At 44.8% G+C, this 25,995-nt stretch overlaps 1 protein-coding gene across 1 annotated transcript in view; it reads right to left on the minus strand.

Annotated features, from left to right (window-relative positions):
- Window positions 1-25,995, minus strand: part of NOX4 (NADPH oxidase 4) — a 159,250-nt gene that overhangs the window by 89,693 nt on the left and 43,562 nt on the right. The window contains exons 6-8 of the mRNA XM_084841607.1: window positions 23,445-23,472; window positions 18,206-18,278; window positions 14,818-14,898 (exon numbers count right to left, since the gene is read on the minus strand). Of these exons, the coding sequence (XP_084697733.1) occupies window positions 14,818-14,898; window positions 18,206-18,278; window positions 23,445-23,472 (182 nt within the window). The remainder of the gene's footprint in view (window positions 1-14,817; window positions 14,899-18,205; window positions 18,279-23,444; window positions 23,473-25,995) is intronic.

A 25,995-nucleotide genomic window follows, 5' to 3' on the forward strand; every position in this document is an offset into this window, starting at 1 on the left:
TTGCTGGCTCCCTAACAGGATAGGTGCTCAGTTTCCACCCCTCCAACACCACTGCAGGGCATGCCAGGTAAGCAGGACCGTGGCCCCCCCATACCCTGACCCCCCAAAGGCCCAGAAACATTTTGTGCTTTAATTCTTATTGATCTGCCCATATAAGGGCAGGACGTGGAGCACGCTAAGGGCACCACGGAAATTCTTACCGAGAACCACAGTAGTGCATTTGCACAACTTCAACTTAATTTTTTCTACAGAGGCACCAATTAGGGAGGTCAGGGTGAGATCATCCTTCTCCCATGTTTCACAGCCTCCACGATTACTCATCAGAAACACCTTTATCTATGGTCAGCTCATTAGTTCTACACATGGTGTGACTACTGTTATAATAAGCCATTAAATACGTTTATAGCAACAGAAGAAGAGCCCTGCTAGACCAGACCAAATGTCTATCCAGCATGGTGCAACAGTCCTCTTCCGCTGCTGTTCAGCTGCAGCTGGTAATCGGTGACATTCTGACTCTGAAAAACATGGAATTGCCATATAGCCTTTGTATCCAGCAGCCTGCCACCAACAGACCTCCTCCTCCTCTGTGAACTTATCTAACACCTTTTTAAAGCCATCTAAGGTAAGCTAGTTTATCCATCCCCACATCGTATGAGGTGGAGAATTCAATAGATCAGTCCGGTATTGTAGTATCACCTATCCATGGAAAAGGGATCAAACTTTTTACTTTCAAAGAAAAGATAAGGAGGAGTGGGGCTGTCAGTTCTACGTGGAGGACTTCGCAATGGTTATAATGAGACACAGAAAGTACCTGCAATGTAATGCTCTTAAAATACAGGGATTTTCTCCCCACCACTGCCGCCACTGCAATTTCAATGTGAACATATATGCAAGAGCAACACTCTGAAGCTCGCCATGTATCTCAAATCCCTTTGTGTGTCCTCCGTGCCCCCGTTCAAAATGGCGCCCCTGTTTCTCTATCACAGAGATTAATGTGGTCCTCCAGTTTGAGAATTTAAAAAAAAAACCTGTTCATCTTACCCTCCCTAAATCCATAGAGCAGGGGTGGGCAATGTGTGGCCCCCCAGATGTTTTGGCCTACAACTCTCATCGGCCCCCACCATCAGCTCTGCTTGCTAGGACTGATGAGAATTGTAAGCCAGAACATCTGGAGGGCCACACGTTGTCCAACTCTACCCTAGAGAATGAAGGAAGACAAAGTAAGTGCCTTTGCTTTGCTAATCCATAGGGGCAGGAGAGAATTTCAGTTTTTATGAGAATTTAACAAAATTTGCACATTTTGTCATAGTCGGGACAGAAAGAACTTGAGATTTAAAAAATGTGAATGTGGGAGAAATCAAAACTGATAGATTCGTCCACCCAGGCCCAGGGCTTTGAGTGCTTAGCTGTTTTAAAACTAGAGCTGTGTGAAAATGACCTCTGAAAATTCTCCAACTTATTTGTGGGCAGAAAATTGGGGGGACCATTTCTCCAAATTTCTCATAGGGGAGGAGAAATTCTCCAACCGTTTCTCACAGATGGGGCTCGCTATCAGCAGGGGTTGTAGCTAGGGATGGCGGAGAATTTCTCCCCGAAACCTCAGGGGGCCGAGCACCAACGTGTTTGGCCCCCCGAACAAGTTTCAGGGAGAAATTCTCCGCACCCCCCCGCCCCCCGCACCCCCCCGGGACGGGACTTACCTTTGCCGAATGTCCCTCCCAGCGGCGGGTCCGGCCAGCGGTTCGGCGGGTGTTCATCCAGGGCGGGAGCGGCAGCTGGTCTTTCGACCGGCTGCCGCCACCGCCGCCATTCCAATCAAAGAAAAAAAAAAAACGCCCCCGTGATAGGCTACGTGATGATTAACGTAGCCTATCACAGCTAGATTTGCAAAGTCAGCCATGATAGGCTACGTTAATCGTCACGTAGCCTATCACGGGTGACTTTAAAAATTTTTTTTAAAAAAGCGCGTGCAGATAATGGCGGCCCCCATAGGGAGCCGCCATTCCCGTTCCTTATTTGGTCGCTGTAGTTTATGTAAAGATTTATGTAGACTACAGTGAAAATAAGGGCAACGCTATTTGTGTTGCCCTTATTTTCGCCGTAGTCTACGTAAATCTTTACGTAGGCTACAGCGACCAAATAAGGAACGCGAATGGCGGCTCCCTATGGGGGCCGCCATTTGCGTACGCGCTTTTTTTTTTTAAAGTCACCCGTGATAGGCTACGTGACGATTAACGTAGCCTATCACGGCTGACTTTGCAGATCTAGCCGTGATAGGCTACGTTAATCGTCATGTAGCCTATCACGGGGGCGTTTATTTTTTTTTAAAAAAACTTTTGAGTTCACGGCCGGGCGAGGCGAGGCGCCTCCTCCCTGGCTTGAATTTCAGCCGGGCGAGGCGGGAAGCCTCCCCCCCCCCCGGCCTGAACTTCGCAGGGGGAGCAGTGAAGCGCCTCCCCCCCACCACGAAAAACTTCGAGGACAGGTAAGTGAGTTTCGTCCACCCCTAGTTGTAGCACAGGTTATTTTCTTTTTTTTCCTGAGGGTTTTTGGTTTAATGCACTGCTTCTGTAGGTGGCAACATCATCAACTATGTTGAGGCTTCCACTTTTTTGAGGCAGAATTCTGAATTTCTTTTGGTGGTATTTTTGAGCTTACCTAATCACTTTGAAGTGGCTGAGGGCGCTGTGTGTGTTTTCTCTCTCTATCACACATCTTGCCATTGCTCTGCAGCCTCCCAGGCCACCTGCACTTGCTGAACTGAAAAAGTCCCATGGGAGGAATTGCCTCATGACGTCTTCCTCATGATGGCTTTGACTGAAGTGAGGGAAGACCAAGATGCCTCAGGCTGCCACAGAGATCACCGTTCAGTGACAAACAGGACGCTCATGCACACTTCTCAGCCACCTCACAAGTAAAGTAAGCACAATTACCCCAAACCCAAACTATGAGAATTTCTCTGAAATGTCTCCTCCTTGGAATTTCTTTTCAGAAGCAATTTCTTTTCTATCCAATTGAATGAGAATGGCTAAAAAAAATGTTTTCAGGACAGCACTACTTAAAACTTCGGGTTTGTATCCCTATATATTCAGCCATGTCTGTAATGCCAAATGAGGGTTAACACCTCTTTTTTCTGACAGGCTCCTCATCTTTAACAGCTATATGGCCACCAGGTACAACATGGTACTCTCCATGCTAAGAATAGCTGCACCTATTGAATTTGGCCAGTGCAGATGTGTGATAGAAATTTACCACAACTCACAACTTCACATTCAGGATGGAAATAACTTAGTTTTTAAAAAAAATTCAAACATGGCAGAAACTGAAACTGAGAGATCTGTCCATTTCTATTAATCCAGTTCTTTTGGGACTGCAACCATTTTGTATTCCCTGACTGCATAATTTCAAGTCTGCTATACAAGACAGAATGGAAGAAGGCAAGGGAATGCTGAGGTGAAATTAATGACATTGCTTTTTTTGCTGTAAGTACTGAGTGTGGTTTCTTTTTATTATTTCCAAATGTCCCTTCCTACACAACCTCACCGTGCAATCCAGTAATTCAGCTGTCAGCATAAGAAGCTTCAGAGCAGAGCGATGTTATAAAGGCAGTGAACACTCACATCATTCGATTAATTTTATGGTTAGTGGGGATGGACAGAAAGGAAGGGAAATAACTGTCTTCCACTAAAACAAGGGGGCAATTGGTCTTTGCAGAAATAATATTGCCATACTGCTTTATTGGTTTCCAAGTCACATTTATATTAAAATAAAGCTGCATAGGTTTTGAAAAAACAGTTAGAAATCAAAAGGGACAAAAAAAAACCCAATATAAAGAAAGCTAGTCCTGCTGCCAAGACACACATCTATAGTTAAAAATAGTGAGGTGCTGAGGTGAGGTATAAAACTCTTTGTTTTTCTCTGGTTTTCTCTCCCCCCACCCACACTTCTCAATAGATGTCATTGCACATAACAGCAAATCATCTCTGTGGCAGAAACCACATAGAAATGTAACCAGCTAAATCTTATGTTTTCTCTTTATGGAAGGTGAAAATTAACACTGCAATGAAAGTTCTCTGATGGCAGCGGTTGTCTCCAAATTAGCACATTCAACGCAGCAAACCTGAGCTACTCCCCCCCTATGCTCATATTGCCAAACGCCCACACTTTGTTTTAGTGCTGTTGGGCGTGTGTTTGGTCCCCTGGCTCAGCGCCATTTTCTTTCTTTGTCCCAGGCCTCAGTTGGCAAAACCACCCTTTCATCCAATTGACTGTGGCTACCCACATGACTCTCCACATGACTGGCGTCCATGATATCACCACATCGGTCATAACTTTGTGGCGGTATTGACCCATCATCTCAGTTGACACAGCCAAATGGATTAAAAAGAGCAGCAAGGACAACAGCCAAGGCCAGTGAGGGCAAAAACAAAACAGCAGCCAGTGAGGGCAAAAACAAAACAGCAGTCAGGACAACAGCCAAGGCCAGTGAGGGCAAAACAAAAAAAGAAGGGAAACAGAGAAGAAACATCAAAGCTAGACAAATACGTTTGCAATGAGAGTCAAAAACCACCCAATTCAGAACATGCTCACAAAAGCAAAACAAGCAAGTAGTTCCATTTTAAACATTTATATCACACCTCTCCTATGCTCAAGGTGGCTCACAAGAGCCAACTAGAAGTGGTATTAATTGCATGAATGAAGACAATCTGCACCATTTTTGTTATGGAAAAAGCAGTGTGGGGAAGCCTTGGGACTATGGGGGTGGGGAGGGGAGATTTAACCCTTTCTCCCCAAGCCACAGTCCTGACAAAAATTGCCTCTCCAATGGTGCTACTTGCATTTCAAGGGAAGCCTTGGGACTATGGGGGTGGGGAGGGGAGATTTAACCCTTTCTCCCCAAGCCACAGTCCTGACAAAAATTGCCTCTCCAATGGTGCTACTTGCATTTCAAGGGAAGCCTACACTGGCGCGAGTAGGAGTTTCCCTTGAAATGCAAATAGCAGTTTCAGAGAGGACATTTTTCTCGGGACCATGGGTGGGTAAGAAAGAGTTAAACTCCCCATCCACACACACACACCATGGTCCTGAGGCTGTGTGGGCTTCTATTTACATTGTTGCAGAACTATGGCTGCTACAACGTAACAAAGAACATTCGTGTCAATTGCCACACGCATGTCAATTGCCACATGCATGTCAACTGCATTCCCACAGTACATGCAAAATCTAGTTTGGCGCTAAGAATAATTGCAACGAGGGGCAGAACCCAAGGCTATGAACCGATCTCCAAGGGAAAGCAAAACAGCTGGTGTTAACATTAACCACAGGTAGCTTCTAGCCAAAATTTGAAAAGGCCTTACGAACTCTGAATGAAGATAACCAAGGTTAGTGTTAAGATTAGAGCTGTGTGCAAATGACCGCTCAAAATGCTCCAGAGTATTTGTGGGCAGAGAAATTGGGGGAGGGGGGGATTTTCACCAAAGTTCATAGAATCATAGAATAGTAGGGTTGGAAGGGACCTAAAAGACCATCGAGTCCAATGCCCTGCTCATTGCAATGCAATGCAAGTTCTCCAAAGGGAGGAGAAATTCTCCAACAGTTTCTCACAGATAGGGCTCACTATTGGCAGGAGTTGCAGCAGAGTCTTTCTTTTCTCCCAAACATTTTTTATTTTTTCCACTGCCACTAAAAGTGTTGAGGTTTCCACTCCTCTGCGTCATTCCCAGGGCACTGTATAATTTATTTTGGTGGTGTTCTCGAGCTTATCTAATTACTGCAATGTGGTGAAGGATGCTGTGTGTGTGTTTTGTTTCAATTATACATCTCCCCATTGCTCTGCAGCCTCCCAGGCTGTCTGTGCTTCCTGATCCAAAAAAGCTAAATTGGAGAAATCACTTTATTATGTCTTCCCTTGGGCTTTAATTGCAGTGTGGGAAGCCAAGGAAGCTAAAGAGTACCACAGAAATGATTGTACAATGAAAGACAGGACACTTGTGCACACTCCTCGACCACCTCCTAAGTAAGGTAAGCACAAGAACCCCAAACCCAATCCATGAGAATTTCTCCAAAATTCCTTCTCCTTTGAATTTCTTTTCTAAAGCAGTGTCTTTTCTCCCAAATTGGATGAGAGTGGTTGAAAAAAATATGGGAGAAATTTTCAGCACAGCACTACTTAAGATTGGTGCATCATAGTTGTCTCTTGAAAAAAGAAATAGGAAGGTAGAATTCACATGAAAGGGTTTGGGTGGAGGAGAGGGAAAGGTGAGCCCATAATTCCAGCCTTCTAATCATGGTTAGGATGTCGAGAATATTATGTCCACAGCAAACCAGTCCGTCTGTGCATGAGAAGCTGATCTGAGTTAATGTATGCAGAAAACAAATCAGAAAACAGTAAGTCAAAACCTGGAACTGATTTCTGCCTGCAAAGCACTGGTGGCTGGTGTCCACAGGGGCTGGTGGGGCAGTGGGCAGGGTCATCATAGGTGGAGCCAAGGAATCACTACAGGCAAAGCTCAGAGGTTCAACATTAAATCTAGTTTGCTCCTCTCTTGCAAAAGGCCCTAAGGACACTTAAGCAATGCACTACAACTAGCATCAAAGTACACCGACCCTGACATTTCACACAGAAACAGACTTATGCACTTGCATCCTGTGCACAGGACACTTTGCATCTAAGCCAATGGCCACAACCCCAAAACAAAAGTTGTGCACATAAGACCACTGAAATGAATGGGTTAAGCCTGCTTAACTCTGTGTTGAATTGTGGCTCATGATTATAGCTAAAGAACAAAAAGAAAACATTAATAATAAAAAAGAAAGGAGGCTATCAGTGGCTAATAGTCTTGATGGCTATGTGCTACCTCCAGTACCAGAGGAAATATGCCCATGTACACTAGTTGCTGGGGAACATGGGGGTGAGGGTGCTGTTGTGCTCATGTCCTGCCTGTGGGTTTCCCATGGGCAGCTGGGTGGCCACTGTGTGAACAGAATGCTGGACTAGATGGACCCTTGGTCTGATCCAGCAGGGCTCTTCTTAGATTCGTATAGATCAACTAGGGACATAGGAAGCAGCCTTATACCAGATCAAACTATTTGTCCATTGAGCCTCATATTGTCTACTCAGACTAGCAGTGGCTCTTCAAGACCTCAAGCAGAGAAGAGTCTTTCACATCACCTGCTACCTGGTCCTTCTTTAACTGGAGGTGCCAGGGACTGAACCTAGAATCTTTTGTATGCAAAACAGGTGGTCTACCACTGATTTATGGTCCCTCCCTTGAAGCTTTTTTCTTTTTTGTAATTCCAGCCACACTAACTAAACCAGCAACTCCCAAGCAATGTGCCACAAGAAATATATTAGTCCAAAGGTTCCTGTGACCCCATCCACAGAGGAGGCTGTCTAGTGTCTCTCGGCATGATTCACTGCTCCGGCCTTGCTACCTTCCAGGCAGATTCAGCCAGGAGGCTGGTAATTCTGTTGCTTCTCTCCATGAGGTGCAATTATGTCAATTAACTGTTGCTGCTGCAAAGTTGCAGCAGAAGTAATCACCCACAGAAACATCTTCCTGTTCTATCTTTGCATGGGTTACTGATCTGAACTTGCCTCTTGATCACGGGGCACACTCTGATGCCAGACCCCTGCTTCCAGTTCTGAGTCCCATGTTTTAAGAAGGACACAGACAAACTGGAGCATGTCCAGAGGAGGGTGACCAGGATGGTGAATAGGGCCAGCCCTACAATTAGGCAGAGTGAAGTGATCACCTCAGGCAGCAGATGTTGGGATAAGTTTAGCCTGGGGAGACATGATCTCAGTCTTCCAGTATCTGAAGGGCTGTCAAGCAGAGGATGGAATAGACTTGTTCCCTGTTCCTCAATGGGTGGACATTGCTAAGAAGCAGATTCTGACTAACCATTAGGAGACACTAACAGAATGAGCTCTTTGACAATGGAATAAACTGCTCCATGAGTTGGTGAGCTCTCCTTCACTGGAGGTTTTTAAGCAGAGGGTGGAAGGCCATCTGTCAGGGATGCTATCACTGCATCCTGCACTTTAGATCCTGCATCGAGCAGGAGGTTGGACTAGATAAGCTTCAAGGTCCCTTCCAACTCTAAAATTCTATGATTCCTCTGAGGGTAGATAATCCTCCCTCTCAGTGGAGGTTGGTGGCTGTTTTCATTCTGGGTTTCAATTAAAACCAATTTAGGGTGCAATCCTATGCATTTTTAGACAGAAAAATGGCCTACAACCCCCAGCATGCTCCAACCAGAGGACTTTTCAGTGCTGGGAATATGAATTCCACACTCACTCGAGCCCTGGCATTTTCATTTTCGAATCAAAGCACTGTGTGTACGTTTGATAGACAGGTGCACTGATTGCCTGTACAGATTTTCTGGACCCTCGGATGTTGTTGAGGGTAATAGTCCTGATCACTTCATGGGGATTAAGGTGCAATCTTATGCATGTTTAGTCGGGAAAAAAAGTCCTACAACTCCCAGTAGCGTTTTTTCTGTCTAAACATGCATAGCATTGTGCCTTTAGAGCTCTAAAGGAGCTATCCAAGGTGCTGAACTCTTTTGGCGGCTAGGGTTCAGCACCTTGGACAGCTCCTTTAGAGTTCTGGCTGGTTCTGAATAAAACCCAGAATGGAATGACAGCCCCACCGAAAACAGAGCAACCAGCCTCCACTGCTTACTCTTACATACTTGAAGAGCACCTTTTCAGCTATAAGAGGGTATACACAGGACAAAGTCTCCTGAAAGGGAGAAACTGCAGTGAATCATTCTATCAATGCCTTGATCCTTTGCCAAGATATACAATCCATTATTACAAAGTTAGAAAGTCACAAAGCACTTGACAGCAGAAGTAGTGCTACATTACTCACTTCTGTCGCTTGTGCTGCCGTAAAAGACTATACCTAAAAATGCCAAGAAACAGTAGCTTTATTTAGGGCTGGGCAGAAATCTCTTCCCTAGGTTCATGGACCCATTCACAAGCCAAAAAGGTGGAAGTGGGATTCTAGTGATTTGGGCAGTGGGAGGAATTTGGAGGGCAAAACTCACTGGTGCTCTTCCCATTCCTCGGTCAGCAGCCGCCATTTTGTTTCTCCAGAATGCTCCATGTAACAATGCTGTGCTGGAATGGATATATTATCTCTTCGATGCACATACTTTTTCCAGTTGTGGGTTACTGTGGTCTGGTTATGCATGTTGATTTGTGGGGAGCTGGTATGGGAATGGTCCTGTTCTGCAGCAGGGGACTAGATAAGATTGGCCTTTGATACCTTCTAAGTCGGATGCACACTTGTCATCCTGGGCTTGTGAATGATTCAACATGCATAATGACAGAGGGATAGCCCATGTTTGGATTGAAGGACATAGATTGGCTGTTGATTTGGAATACACTTGTAAAGCAGCCATTCACCTCACAGGTAATTCTGGCAAGATTTGCTCTGAGTTGAGCAGACAGAAACACTGTTGTAAAGGAGGGGGGGGGAAAGCTGAGCCTATTCTGTCAGTAACTGGATGTCCCAAAAATTAATCACATCAGTAGTCTGGGACATGCAGGCTAGTAAAAATGTTTGTGGCCTGCTCTCTTATGAACTTGCCTGATCTTTAAGACCTTCGTCAGAAATACTTCTCCAGGTGCTCTCACCTGCAGGGGTCAGGAGAGGGTCAACCATGAAGAGGGCCTTTTCAGTGGTGGTGCTCCAGTTGTGAAACATTTTCTTCAGGAACACTTGGCTGGCACCTAAGATGCTCAGCGAAGGCAAGTTTATTCTCCAAAGCTGTTAACTGATGATGTTGTAACTATTATTTCTTTTGTGATTGTTCTTATAGTTTGTATTTAAAAAAAATAATAATAATAACTGTTATTCAGTAGTCTCCAACATTCATCCTACATAGAGTAGACCCACTGAAATGAATGAGACTTAAATTAGTCAATGGGGCTAACTTAAGCCCCACTGCTTACATTGGCTTTTCTCTAAGTATGTCTATGTCTGGATCCCATCCACTCTTGTTAGCTGCCTTTGATGTTTTTATTTGAAAGGCAGAATAATTGTTTTTAAAAATGAAAACAAAATTAAAATAGACTGAAATTGACTAAAATTGAAAAAAAATGAAATTAAAATGAAATCACATGTTAAGTTGACTGGAAAAAAAAATCAAGGTCTTCCAAACACAGCTTTCCTCATGGCCTGGACGTATCTTGACTCATGCATTACCCACTCTGAACTGAATGAAAGAAATCAACTCTCATCACTGGAGGAAAATATTATTATGAACTTTCCCTGTATCCAGACTTTATGTGGGATCCATTAATTTCTCCCCTCCCTCCCCTTGATGTCCAAACATTCATTTTCCTCTAGCATTTCTGGACTAGATCAAAGCCAACGGAGACAAAGTCTTAGGAACTGCTTTGCCCATCTGGGTTTTGTTATGGCGATGACTCAACCACCATCACCACATAGGTCCTTTCTCCAGGCAGAGCAAACTGTCAAAACTCCACCAAAGCAAACAGAGCAAGGGTGATTAACAGCAGCTGAGGACATGGCCTCAAAGTTTCCCATAGACCCAACTTTCGTTGTGTGATCCACCAGCAGCATGTGCTTGAGGCTTTGCCAGTTCGTTGGTCACTGGCAAAACTCTGAAAAGAAGTCAATTTAGTTCTTGTACCAAACATTAGTCACCCATTACACCATATTTATTTATTTTCAAAATCTGAAACAGCAGGCACAAAACTGCATAACATATGCTCATGCCAACATACATGCAAATTTTGAAGTCACACAAATTTACACTGTACAAAAGGCAAGCCAATTTTCCCATCCAAGAAACCCCCAATCATCTTTTCAGTAAAGTTGCAGCCAACCTCCTGAACATCCAAATCACTTCAATTAATTTACCCATTATCCCGAATTAATTTCCCACCCAGAGAATCCAAATCCTGCTCCAAATTCCATTTCTCCTCAGTTACTCCTCTGCAATAATCAACATATCATTACTCCCCTAAATTTCATTCACCTCCAAAGAACAAGAAATAATTGCTCCAACACAGGTTTCAGTGTGGACTGCAGCAGCTCAGTTCAGCAGCCTACATCCCTTTGCTTTTTAAAAAGGAAGAGAGGTGCCTGACCACACAGCTGATAAGCACTGATTTCTCCCCCTTAGTTCAGCAGCTGCTGGCAGATCCAGGGCCAGGGCTAAAAACTCCAGGCCTCTGGCCACTCTGGCCAGCCTCTAACAACACCCCTGCCCTCAACCCTAAATTATACTGCTGAAATGAAGAATGCTTGGGATAACCAGGAGTGGGTCCTTGTGTGAAAGGACTGTGAGCCCCATTCAATTCTGATACCCAAAACAAATTCCTGGGCTCAGAATTCTTTCATTCTAAGTGTGCTGTCTTTTGCACCAGGCACGTTTAGTGGATCTCAGAGTTACAGTAAAAAGAAGAACATACTGCAAGCTTGAAGTCTGCTCACCCCTGCCATAGGAACTACAGAACTTAGAAGCAAAGGATTCTGGTGTTTTAGCCACCTCCGTGGACCACAACTATACATTTCCACCTCTTATTCAGTTCTTAAAGCTGCAATATGCAGAAGGACAAAGGTCACATGCCAGAGGCAAGGGAACAACTCTTCAACACATAGCTCACTGAAATAGCTAGGTAGGCACCAAGACATGCCATAAACTAGGTGGGTGGTTGAGAATGCAAACAGCTTTGTTTTTATTGATGTATTTATTTAAAATATTTCTTGGCCACCTTTCAGGGCAAAAGCCCTCCCATGGCGGCTTACAACAATAAAACACATAAACCATTAAGATATTAAAAGTGATAATAAGCACAATAAAAACAGCACTAAAACCCCCAAACAATAAAAACAACAATAAAGACCAATGATAAAACCAGCAGCAACAACAGCAATCATATCAAGAGAACGCCAAGATAAAATAGTATGTTTTCAAGGCCTTCTTAGAAGCTGTCAATGATGGAGCATGGCGGACCCCCAATGCCAACTTATTCCAAAGGTGTAGGGCCACTGCAGAGAAGGCCCTCTCATACGTGGTCACCCACCTAACTGCTCTCACAGGTAGGCAGATGGGAAAGGCCACTCCTGCTAATCTTAAAGTGTGGGCAGGCTGATATGGGTGAACATGGTCCTTCAATTAACTTGGTCCCAAACCCTCTGGAGACTTTAAAGGTCAAGACCAGCACTTTAAACTGAGCTCTGAAACACACCAGTAACCAGTGCAGCTGGCACAGCATAGGCGTTATATGATCAAATTACCTCGCCCCCACCAACACTCAGGTGGCCGCATTCTGAACCAGCTGAATCTGAACTGTCTCCAAAGGCAGCACCATGTACGGCACATTACAGTAGTCCAGCCTGGATATCACTATTGTGTGGATAACTGAGGCAAGGTCCATCCTCTCCAGATAGGGCCACAGCTGGCATACCAGCCTAAGCTGGTAAAATGTACTCCTGGACACTGCGGCCACCTGGGCTTCCCCAGTTAGCTCAGAGTCCAGGAGGACTGCCAGACTGCACACTTGGTCTTTCAGGGGGAGTGCAACCCTGTCTAAGAGCAGTTGCAAACTTCCATCCAAAGTAGTTGGTTTCCCAACCCACAGTACCTCCATCTTGTATGGATTAAGTTTCAGCTTGTTCACCCTCATCCATCCCAAAACAGCCTCCAGACACTGGTTCAAGAGTTCCACAGCCTCCCTGGGATGTGCAGATGGAAATGACAGATAATGCTGAATATCATCTGCATACTGATGACACTTCTGCCCAAACTTCCTGATGACTTGTTGGCTGGAGAGCGTTCAGAGGAGGGCAGCAAAGATGATCAAGGGACTGGAAACAAAGCCCTATGAAGAGAGACTGAAAGAACTGGGCATGTTTAGCCCTGAGAAGAGAAGACTGAAGGGGAGATATAATAGCGCTTTTCAAGTACTTGAAAGGTTGTCACAGAGAGGAAGGAGAGGCTCTCTTCTCGATTATCCCAGAATGCAGCAATACGACAATGGAACCCATTCCCCGGGGAGGTGGTGGACTCTCCCACGCTGGAGGCATTCAAGATGAGGCTGGACAGCCATCTGTCAGGGATGCTCTGACTTGGATTCCTGCATTGAGGAGGGGGTTGGACTCGAAGGTCTTGTAGGCCCCTTCCAACCCTACTATTTTATGATTCCATGACTTCCCCCGGCAGTTTCATGTAGCTGTTAAAAAGTAGGGGGACAGGAGAGAACCTTAGGGCACCCCACAGGCTAATGGCCATGGGGTGGAACAGAAGTTTCCCAGCACTGCTTTCTGAGACCACTTCTCCAGGAAGGACCGGAAAACACTTTAAAACCATGCCTCCCAAGCCCAATCCAGTTAAACAATCCAGAAGGATGCCATGGTCGATGGTATCGAAAGCTGCTGAGAGGTCCAGAAGAACCAAGAGGGTTGCACTCCCCCCATCCATTCCCCAGCATAAGTAATTAACCAGGGCAACCCAGGCTGTTTCTGTCCCATGACCAGGACTGAAACCTGATTGGAATGGATTTAGATAATCAGTTTCATCCAAAACAGCTTGGAGATGGGAGGCCACCACATGCTCCAGCACCTTGTCCAAGAATGGCAGATTTGATAGTTATCTGAAGCCGTAGGATCTGTCCATTCCGGTTTCTCTCAGTCCCTCACTTTTCCAATCTTATGTTTGATTTATCCCAAACTTTGAGACTGCTTTGAGTCTTAATTGCAGTTCATTGTGAATGTTGACATTTTTTTAATTTCTCATGAAAAGCTGCACACATTTTTGTGCCTATTCCTCCCAACACAAGCATTTTTGTATGCAGTTTTACTTAATATACACATCTTTGCAAGTAATTTTCTTAATATAATGCACTTTAAAACATTATTTCACTAAGGGAGCAATCCTGTGTCCCCTAGACAGTGTCTGAGAGACATAGGATTGTTCAGTTTCCTGGACCAGAGCTCAAGGACAGGATCCGAGCTTGGAGCAGGGAAACCATGCTCCCCATCCCCTACCCCACCCCCTCATAGCCACTGCGGAGAGAATCGTACCAGTTACCTCTCTGCACTCAGTAAATGGAGCCCAGAGACAGGGGAATGGGGGCGCTCCTGGGGGTGGGGAGGGGAGGAGACTGGGGCAGCTGGCTTACGCCTTTTCCTATCACTGCCCCAGCCTCCTTCCCTCCCTTTCCCCAAAGCCTCCACTAGACAGGTGAAATTGCCCATCTAGTTTAGCAGGACAGGAAGGCCTGGCGTGCTATGGTCCATGGGGTCACGAAGAGTCGGACACGACTGAACGACTGAACAACAACAACAATTTAAATCTGCTCTGCCTTGGATACATGTAAGTCTCCATATTGGGAGGCTTACGCGTATCCAGGGCACAACCCATAGGATTTTGCCCTAATATGCTCATTTTTGTGTGCACATTTTCCTAATATACACATATTTGTATGCCTTTCTGGACTGGAAACTCCATTGTCAAATTAGAAGAGGTGCAAATTTCAAAAGAGAGCTGAGTTTTGGTTCATTCAGTTCAAAAGTGCATTAGATTTGCATTGAAATGCGAACTGAATGAATCCCTCCCTCGTCCCTACACTCCATCACATCTCACAACAATTCATTTGAGCATTGGAACGGTCTTTAGGTTTAGTTCATGCTTTTGAAACTTCCACACAGCGCCAATGCTGTGGGTTTTGTCTAGCCTGACCTGGCATCGCAGACATTCCGTAAGTGCCATTTTTCAGTTTTTAATATGTCCTGCCTTGATGACTGTGCTTAATCAAGAGCAGCTGCAACTTACCCTGAAACATGCAACATCAGCAGCAAGTAGAAGACAAAAAAGAGGTTGTGGGTATACCAGAAAATGTCATAATTAGACACCCTGCAAAGAACAAAGTACAATTAAATACCAGACAATTGGGGGGGGGGGGGTTGCATTGTTTAAGGGACTGGTGCTGAGTAGGCCATATCTTGAATAACTACTTAACTAAATCTGGATTCATTCTTTTTTTTTAATACTCAAATATAAGGAAATAAATATTTTGTTTATTCCCAGAATAGACTGTGCAAAAAGCAAGCACAATCTGGGTTGTCCGAGGAATGAAGTGAAAGAGGGGAAAGAGGAGAAGAAAAGATAATATCGGCAGAGAGAAAACTTCATGTATTCACTCAGCCAAGGATCATTGTTTGTGGTATCGCAGAGTCAAAATGTCTCAAAAGACTTTTTTCTGAGAAAAGTTCTGAGATTTTTTTTTCTTTTACTCACTCCATTCCAGAAAAACAAGTCCACTTTGCAGATTTTTCTCTGAAAATTCTCCGTTTTTTATGGTAGCCGCCACTCCCACCCCTTCCCCAGGATGTTCTAGAATGATTCTAGGCCTGGGGCACTGTGGAGGATGCAAAATGGTGGCCAGGCTGCCAATCATTAGCAAAGAGGCTGTGCTAGTGACACTGCTAATGTCGAGTCTCACTGCTGAGAAACTATTGGAGAATTTATCCTCCCCTTGGAGAAGCATGTTGGAATTACTCAGCACCCCTTCACTTCTTTGCCCACAAACAGGGTGGAGAATTCTGAGAGGCCATTTGAGCACCAATTTACTTTGTGGCATGGGAACAAGGGCACATGCTTCCCCCCACGCCACATGTACAAGGTATGTCAGGTTGAACCTCCAAGCACAGCCCTGGATGTACTTAGGCCTCACGCACTCAACCTTTCCCCTTCCTTTAACATGGGGGAAGGATAATGAAAAGGAAACCACTATACCAGCCTTTTCCAGTGCAGTGCCCTCCAGATATGTAGGACTACACCTTCCATCACACCCACTGGCTTGCTGGATCGGGAGAATGGGAGTTGTAGTCTAATGCATTGGGGGGGTTGTCAGGCTGGACTGTAGAATTGGGCCTTCATTCTCACAGGCCCACATATGGATTTCCCAACACACACAAGCCGTATGCATAGAATAGGGAGGGGCATACATGCCCACTCTCCTCATCATGGAATGATGCCCCTACGTCAGGTGACTTTAAGGCCCAGTCCAAGGACTATCAGAAGTGGCAGAGAGCTTTTCAAAGGCTAAGCACCACCATCAGAATGACTTCCAAAATTGGTTTTGAGTATCTTTAGGCATACGAAGTATTGCACAGTTTGAAAAGGGATTAAGGAATGCAGCAAAAAATAGTACAACATTGTTATTGTTATTGTAGTTGTTGCTGTTGTTATATTATGTTTATTAGCAGCCTTTCAAGATCATAGTCTTCCAAAGGTGGCTTGCAATATAAAATAGCAAAATTCAGTATCAACAAAATATAAAACCACCTTAAATGTAAACCATTTTAAAATAAGCCAGTTAAAACACAGTACTATAAAATACAGCACAATACAATACATTTCAAATATATAGTATTATGCCTGGTATAGAACTGGTACAGTATATGGTGTTAACATAACTTTATTTCTGTCCCTTTAACATTTTTTTAATGTTGTTAATACGTTTATATTTTCATTAGCTGCGTTATTGTATTGTTTTTTAGTTCATTATTGTTTGCGGGTTTTGTAATTGCAAAACACCCTGAGGGCATTTGTCAGTTGAGCAGTATATACATTTAAATAAATAGCAATCAAATATTGCATTATCCATCCCCCTGCACCATTCACCTCACCCCCACACACATACACACAGCATATGACATGTGATGAAAGTAAAAATAACCAGAATAATTGTCTTAAGGATTGAATTCATTCCAATCCTATTCCTTAAAATATGATAGAAGCAAAATTATCAAGCCAATCCACATTAATCTGCTTCAGGACCAAGCAGTAAATTTAAATCTTTATTGTTTCGCTCCTAGTGCTGAGCTAGGATTCACCTGCTGCTTGCAAAACCTTGGAGCTGAGCTGTTGAGTATTTCACATTTAGCAAATGAACTTGCAAAAGGAGCTGAAGGTTGCTTGGATATTAATTGCTTGGCTATTAATTGCTTAGGTAGACCATGTTTACTGAGTGCATGCATGAACACACACCAACACACACTTCTACCAAATGCTTTTTTCTGCCTACAATATGGAATCATAGAGTTGGAAGGGGCCTTGTACACCATCTTGCCCAATCCCCTGCTCACTAAAGGAAATCTAAAGCTTGAGCATCTCCAACAGATGGCTGTCCACTCTGCTTGAAGAACTCCAGCAAGGGAGATAATTGGTTCTGTTGTTCTTATTCTGAAAGTTTCTCTTAATATTCAACTGAAATCTACCTTCCTGTAACTTAAATCCATTTGATCTAGTCTTGCCTTCTGAGGCAGCAGAGAACAAGTGTCTGCCATCTGCTATGTGACAGCCCTTCATATATTTGAAGAGGGCTATCATGTTGTCACAGGGAAGAAGGCCAGGATCTCTTCTCCATCATCCCAGAGTGCAGGACACGGAATCATGGGCTCAAGTTACAGGAAGTCAGATTCCGGCTGAACATCAAGAAAAACGTCCTGACTATTAGAGCAATACGACAATGGAACCAATTCCCGGGGGGGGGGGGCTCTCCCACACTGGAGGCGTTCAAGATGAGACTGGACAGCCATCTGTCAGGGATGCTCTGACTTGGATTCCTGCATTGAGCAGGGGGTTGGACTCGATGGCCTTGTAGGCCCCTTCCAGCCTTACTATTCTATGATTCTATGATTTTATGACCTGGGGAGGTGGTGGGCTCTCCCACACTGGAGGCATTCAAGACAAGGCTGGACAGCCATCTGTCAGGGATGCTCTGACTTGGATTCCTGCATTGAGCAGGGGGTTGGACTCGATGGCCTTGTAGGCCCCTTCCAGCCCTACTATTCTATGATTCTATGATTCTATGTCTCCTCTCAGTCTTCCTTTCTCTAGGTTAAACATATCCAGTTCTTTCCACCTTTTATCATAGGACGGGATTTCCATACTGCTGACCATCTTTGTTATCCTCCTCTGAACCTATTCCAATTTGTCTACATCCTTCTTAAAGTGCAGAGCCCAGAATTAGACACAGTACTCTAGAACTTACTGCAGAATAAAGGGGAACTATTACTTTTCATGAGCTAGAAGGAAATAATAGTTGTATCCCCGGATATCATCAGGACACACTGGATAGGGAATGTTTTGCATGTCTGAACCAGTCCTATGATTACTTAAGAATGTTTGGCATAATGGGCAGTTTGAATCTTACCTAATGGCATAAGTAGACGCTGTAGACATTAGGAATAACACCAGCACCATAAGAACCCCAGTTAATCCAGGAACTGAAACAGAAATAAGCACATTGGTTGTAAATTGTGTGAAGTAGTGCCTGTCTTAGTACTACTATAACCCCCCACGATAGGCCCCAAACTTAGTCATAGAGTAGACCCACTGAAATTAAAGAGACGGAGGGAGCAATCCTATCTGGATCGACGGTCACCTCTGATCGCGGGGGAGACCACCTATCCAGTGCAGGGTGGGAGTGGTGAGGAGCAGATCTCCTCCTCACTCCCCCTGCCCGGCTTTTGCAGCTAGACAGCTGATTTTGGCTGTCTAGCCACAGGACCTCGGAGCACAGGAAGTGGCAGTCAGATGACACATAGGATGCATCATACCAGCATTTCTGACTTCCCTTCCCCAGCACACCCCCAGGAATGCCCCATTTTTTCCACTCCGTGCTCCTCTTCTGAGCGCGGAGTGCAGGGCTGTTCCATGCTGCCTATGAGGCGATGCGGGAGGGGCTGGAGGTCGGTTCTCAGGGAACTGACCTTGGAGTGTGGGCTCTGAGGTCAGTTCCCAGAAACTGACCTAACCTATGGCCATCTAGCCACTGACTAGCGGCTACAGGATTGCGCCCTTAATTTAGTCATAACTTAAGTCCCATCAGTTTCAATCGATCCAACCCAAAGGGTGCCATGCAGCCAAAGATTCGTTGTTTTTGAAGTCCTACTGATTTGAAAAGGAGACAGGAAAACACGATGGACCTGTTCGAGGGAAAGTAAGCTGCTCTGAAGTCCCATTGAAAGTAATGGAACATTAAGTACATTGTGCCTAACTTGCCCCATTGATTTCAGTGGGACTTAAGGGCGAGTAGCTGTTGGTGGATCGGAGCCAGTGAAATCAATGGGGCCTCAAAGTGCTCAAATAAAGTCCATCACAAGCTATTCTGTGTAACTGATAACCTTCTAATAAATGATTTAACAAATTATCATACCTTCCATGGATGTGCCCTCATGTCTAATCTGATTTTTTAGCTTTGAAATGCCTCTGTGGCATTTTCCCCCCAAGTCCTGGTATGCTAATGACTGTATGGCAACAGTGGGCAGAAGGTAAATCTCCACATGTTAGCATGGCCAATGGTCAGGAATGCTGGGAGTTGAAATCCAAAACATCTGGAGATCTACTTTCTGCCCATCCCTGCTGTATGGAATCAGCATCGGAGTTCTGCAATGTAGCCTGACCAAAAAGCCTCTGGATTGATGATGCTTCCTGATATGCATGCATCCATTTCTAAGCCACCAAGAAAAGTACAACTCATCAGCCACCATTTTGGGTCCTGCCCAGTGGAGACTGATGGCTCCAGTTTCAGTTGGGCTGTAAATCCTCTCTGGGTTTCAGTCAAAACCAACCAGAATGCTAAAGGGGCTATCCAACATGCTGAACTTATTTTGGGGATAGGGTTCAGCACTTTGGATAGCTCCTTCAGAGTTCTGGCTGGTTCTGACTGAAACCCAGAGCGGCTATATAGCCCCACCAAAATCAGAGCCACCAGCCCCCACTGGTACAGTCCTGCCATGTGCCCCGCAATCCTATCTTTTTTTGTAGTCCCTGGCAGGCAGCAAAAATAGGTTTCTGAAGACCATGGTGGGCTACCATACATGGCTGAGAAGCTGCATTCCTCTTGGTGGGTGATTAATTAAAATTAAAACACAGGGAAATCACATTATGCAGCATCCTTGCTACAGCGAAACAGATCTGGGTCTGGGCACTGCTTGGATGGGAGACCACGTGGGAACTGTTGCCAGACAGCCATAGTTTAGCTTGAAAAGCTGCTTTGAAAGGGGTTGACTGAGAGGGGAGGGGCCATCACTCAGTGTGATATAGCACATGCTTGGCATGCAGGAGGTCCCAGGTTCGATCCCCAGCTTCTCCAGGTAGGGCCAGGAAAGAATTCTGCCTGAAACCCTGGAGAGCTGCTGCCAGTCAGTGTCAACAATACTGGGCTAGATGGGCCAATGGTCCGACTCGGCATAAGGCAGCTTCCTATATTGCCAAGTGGCAGGGACAAAGTGCATAGCCCCTTCCCACCAGTCACTTTCTTGGTCTAACTCACCCCTCCAATGGCAAATGCATTTGAAACCTTGTGTGTGAATCTGCTTAGAAAGGTATTCTTGATTAGTAAAACGGTGACCAAGGAAAGGGTTCAATGCCCACTGCCCCTCCCATCTGCTCTCAATTGCCCCGTTTCAAAACAGCGTTTTGAGCTAAAAAGAAAAAAAGGATTGTCGGGATACTTGATAAGCATTTGCATGCAACTCTGCAGATGCTATGCCCATATTGCAGATGAAAAGGTAGAAGGTTGAGGCTGAAAAACAGTGGTTTGCCCAAAGCTACCTAGCAAGTTTGTGGCACAAATAAGGAATTGGCCAGCTCATCACACAATTGCATTTTTAGCCAATACATTTGTTGTTGTTGTTGTTCAGTCGTTCAGTCGTGTCCGACTCTTCGTGACCCCATGGACCATAGCACGCCAGGCCTTCCTGTCCTGCGCTCTCTCCCGGAGCGTGCTCAAGTTCATATTCATTGCATCCGTGATGCTACCTAGCCATCTCATCCTCTGCCGTCCCCTTCTCCTTTTGCCTTCAGTCTTTCCCAGCATCGGGGTCTTTTCCAGGGAGTTTTCTCTTCGCATTAGGTGGCCAAAATATTGGAGCTTCAGCTTCATTATCTGTCCTTCCAATGAGCACTCAGGGCTGATTTCCTTTAGGATGGACTGATTTGACCTCCTTGCAGTCCAGGGGACTCGTAAGAGTCTTCTCCAGCACCACAGTTCGAAAGCATCAATTCTTCGGCGCTCAGCCTTCCTTATAGTCCAGCTCTCACAGCCATACATTACTACTGGGAAAACCATAGCTTTGATTAGACGGACCTTTGTCGGCAAGGTGATGTCTCTGCTTCTTACTATGCTGTCTAGGTTTGCCATAGCTTTCCTCCCAAGGAGCAAGCGTCTTTTAATTTCATGGCTACAGTCACCGTCTGCGGTGATCTTGGAGCCCAAGAAAGTAAAATCTGTCACTGCTTCCATTTCTTCCCCTTCTATATGCCAGGAAGAGATAGGGCCAGATGACATGATCTTAGTTTTTTTAATGTTGAGTTTCAAACCAGCTTTTGCACTCTCCTCTTTCACCCTCAACAAGAGGCTCTTGAGATCCTCTTCGCTTTCTGCCAATACATTACACCAGCTTTAAATGCAGTGAGTCATCAAAACATTTTGCTTAGAATTGCTGCCTCGGGAATATGCAAAAAGAAATGGCTAAGGGGAAAAAGCATTTCTGGAGAAATAGAACTAAACACTCTGATCAGGGAAAAATGAAATTCAAACACATCAAATGCAATTTACCAATGAAGCCATTTTATTGTGAAATGGGAAAGGCAGCAGAACTGACCTGCATAACGTAGTGACATTGCCCTGAAATTGCTTAGCCACTGGAACCTACAAGGAGGAACTGGGATCCAGGGGTGATAGGAAGGAGACTTTGAAAAATGACTGGCATTTAGCTATCAAAGTTGGCAGCCCAAGAAATGAAAAAAAATATCACAGTGGAAGGGGAGCCAAAGCAGTGACAAATGTCTCGTGAATATTCTACATCTGGATGAACACAATTTAATTCATGGCTTTCAGCACTAAGTCTCTTTGCTTGGGAAAAACTTACAAAATGCCAATGGAGTGAATTCATTGCATGGAGAGGCTAAGAGTATATTAACTTGGCTACCACAATTGCATCCTGACATTCCTTCAAGGAGCTCTGTTACATGCTGGAGATCATTAGGAAAGGAATAAAAAAAAAAAAACTGCCAATATCATAACGCCTTTATCACCATGTATGGTGAAACCACACTTGGAATACTGTGTACAGTTGTGGTCACGACACCTCAGAAAGTGTATTGTAGAACTAGAGAAGGCATAGAAAAGGGAAACCAAAATGATCAAGGGGCTGGAGCAACTCCCCTAGGAGGAAAGGTTATGATGTTTGGAGCTCTTTAGCTTACAGGAAAGGTGAGTAAGGGGGAGGCATGATGGAGGTGTATGAAATTATGCATCATGAGGAGAAAGTGGAAACTTCTCCCTCTTTCATGATACTAGAACCCAGAGTCATCCAGCGAAGCCAGATGGTGGGAGATTCAGGATGGACAAAAGGAAACAGGTTTCAGAGGGGATTAGGCAAATACATGGTGGATAAGGTTATCAATGGGTGCTCGTTGTAATGGCTATATATTACCTCCACTATTAAAGGATGTATATATACCTCTGAATATTTTTTATTTATTTATTTATTTATTGCATTTATACCCCGCTTTTTTTCCTCTTGCAAGGAACCCAAGGTGGCTTACATTATCCTCCTCCTCTCCATTTTATCCTCACAACAACAACCCTGTGAGGTGGGTTGGGCTGAGACTCTGTGACTGGCCCAAAGTCACCCAGTGAGCTTCCATGGCCAAGTGGGGGCTAGAACCCGGATCTCCCGGCTCCTAGTCCAACACTCTTGCCACTACACCACACTGGCTCACCACACATAATGGCAATATGAATTTGGGGGGAACACAAGTTGGAGGGTATTGCTCATGGGCTTCCCATGGGTATCTGGTGGACACTGTGGGAAAAGAATGCTAAACTAGTTAGTTTGTAACTAGTTACAAACTTTGGTCTGATCCAGCATCATTCTTCTTATGTAGAGAGAATGCCTGTGACTACAGAGGCTGAGAAAAGTTCCATTGGAACTGCGGGAATTACCACTGACAGTAACCATGAATGCCCAGCTTGCACATTTTGGGGGTCCACTGAAATGCACAGCAGGAGGATGAACAGAACTAAGTGGTTCCACTCTGCAAAGTTTCAGTGAAAAGTGTTATCATTCCATTCCATTTTTACTCATGAACTAGTGCGGCTATCTCTGTTTCTCTTCTCTGTCGTGAAACCAAATGCGATATTTTCAAAATGGAAGAAAAGTGAGTGCATTTTTTCTCTTAGCATGGGGAAATCGTGGAAAGAGAAACGAAAAGCGGACATTGCTGCCCGTTTCAATGAGGAATGAGATACTTTGATCCAGGGAAGAACAGTGATGTCGCTGCAATAGCATTACTGATAATAGTCCACTTCCTGTTTTTTTGACGCGTAGCCTGGAGACTGCTGATTCAGCACACCGGCACGGAAGGTTCTGCTGACTTACCTGTGGCAAAAAGGAGTTTCCTAGGATCCTGGAAAGCAGACACAGACAGCATGAATTATTGAGCGAGCCTTGCCACAGTTCATTTCATCAGTATTCTTAGCCAGAGCACTGCTTTTGTAGATGAAGTGCTGACCTTGGCATTACACTGTCTGTCTCAAATAGTACATAACATCCTATCCTTTCAGGGGGTCGGTCAGGAGCTGAACGTGATGGACACCAGCATCTCCAGACCATTAGGAGAATCCGTTAGGTGTAGTTCAGGGTGAGAGAAAAAGGAAGATGCAGAAACATACTTCTGCAGTGTTTACAGTCACCTGTAGCATCCTATCCTTTCAGGGGGTCGGAAGGAAGATGCAGAAGGAAGATGCAGAAAAGGAAGATGCAGAAAAGGAAGATGCAGAAAGATGCAGAAGAAAGATGCAGAAAGGAAGATGCAGAAACATACTTCTGCAGTGTTTACAGTCACCTGTAGCATCCTATCCTTTCAGGGGGTCGGAAGGAAGATGCAGAAGGAAGATGCAGAAAAGGAAGATGCAGAAAAGGAAGATGCAGAAAGATGCAGAAGAAAGATGCAGAAAGGAAGATGCAGAAACATACTTCTGCAGTGTTTACAGTCACCTGTAGCATCCTATCCTTTCAGGGGGTCGGAAGGAAGATGCAGAAGGAAGATGCAGAAAAGGAAGATGCAGAAAAGGAAGATGCAGAAAGATGCAGAAGAAAGATGCAGAAAGGAAGATGCAGAAACATACTTCTGCAGTGTTTACAGTCACCTGTAGCATCCTATCCTTTCAGGGGGTCGGAAGGAAGATGCAGAAGGAAGATGCAGAAAAGGAAGATGAAGAAAAGGAAGATGCAGAAAGATGCAGAAGAAAGATGCAGAAAGGAAGATGCAGAAACATACTTCTGCAGTGTTTACAGTCACCTGTAGCATCCTATCCTTTCAGGGGGTCGGTCAGGAGCTGAACCTGATGGACACCAGCATCTCCAGACCATTAGGAGAATCCGTTAGGTGTAGTTCAGGGTGAGAGAAAAAGGAAGATGCAGAAACATACTTCTGCAGTGTTTACAGTCACCTGTAGCATCCTATCCTTTCAGGGGGTCGGAAGGAAGATGCAGAAGGAAGATGCAGAAAAGGAAGATGCAGAAAAGGAAGATGCAGAAAGATGCAGAAGAAAGATGCAGAAAGGAAGATGCAGAAACATACTTCTGCAGTGTTTACAGTCACCTGTAGCATCCTATCCTTTCAGGGGGTCGGTCAGGAGCTGAACCTGATGGACACCAGCATCTCCAGACCATTAGGAGAATCCGTTAGGTGTAGTTCAGGGTGAGAGAAAAAGGAAGATGCAGAAACATACTTCTGCAGTGTTTACAGTCACCTGTAGCATCCTATCCTTTCAGGGGGTCGGAAGGAAGATGCAGAAGGAAGATGCAGAAAAGGAAGATGCAGAAAAGGAAGATGCAGAAAGATGCAGAAGAAAGATGCAGAAAGGAAGATGCAGAAACATACTTCTGCAGTGTTTACAGTCACCTGTAGCATCCTATCCTTTCAGGGGGTCGGAAGGAAGATGCAGAAGGAAGATGCAGAAAAGGAAGATGCAGAAAAGGAAGATGCAGAAAGATGCAGAAGAAAGATGCAGAAAGGAAGATGCAGAAACATACTTCTGCAGTGTTTACAGTCACCTGTAGCATCCTATCCTTTCAGGGGGTCGGAAGGAAGATGCAGAAGGAAGATGCAGAAAAGGAAGATGCAGAAAAGGAAGATGCAGAAAGATGCAGAAGAAAGATGCAGAAAGGAAGATGCAGAAACATACTTCTGCAGTGTTTACAGTCACCTGTAGCATCCTATCCTTTCAGGGGGTCGGAAGGAAGATGCAGAAGGAAGATGCAGAAAAGGAAGATGCAGAAAAGGAAGATGCAGAAAGATGCAGAAGAAAGATGCAGAAAGGAAGATGCAGAAACATACTTCTGCAGTGTTTACAGTCACCTGTAGCATCCTATCCTTTCAGGGGGTCGGAAGGAAGATGCAGAAGGAAGATGCAGAAAAGGAAGATGCAGAAAAGGAAGATGCAGAAAGATGCAGAAGAAAGATGCAGAAAGGAAGATGCAGAAACATACTTCTGCAGTGTTTACAGTCACCTGTAGCATCCTATCCTTTCAGGGGGTCGGTCAGGAGCTGAACCTGATGGACACCAGCATCTCCAGACCATTAGGAGAATCCGTTAGGTGTAGTTCAGGGTGAGAGAAAAAGGAAGATGCAGAAACATACTTCTGCAGTGTTTACAGTCACCTGTAGCATCCTATCCTTTCAGGGGGTCGGAAGGAAGATGCAGAAGGAAGATGCAGAAAAGGAAGATGCAGAAAAGGAAGATGCAGAAAGATGCAGAAGAAAGATGCAGAAAGGAAGATGCAGAAACATACTTCTGCAGTGTTTACAGTCACCTGTAGCATCCTATCCTTTCAGGGGGTCGGTCAGGAGCTGAACCTGATGGACACCAGCATCTCCAGACCATTAGGAGAATCCGTTAGGTGTAGTTCAGGGTGAGAGAAAAAG

This window comes from Heloderma suspectum, chromosome 3, assembly GCF_057233095.1.
Source record: "Heloderma suspectum isolate Gila_16-S chromosome 3, 16-S_ref, whole genome shotgun sequence".
NCBI lineage: Eukaryota > Metazoa > Chordata > Lepidosauria > Squamata > Helodermatidae > Heloderma > Heloderma suspectum.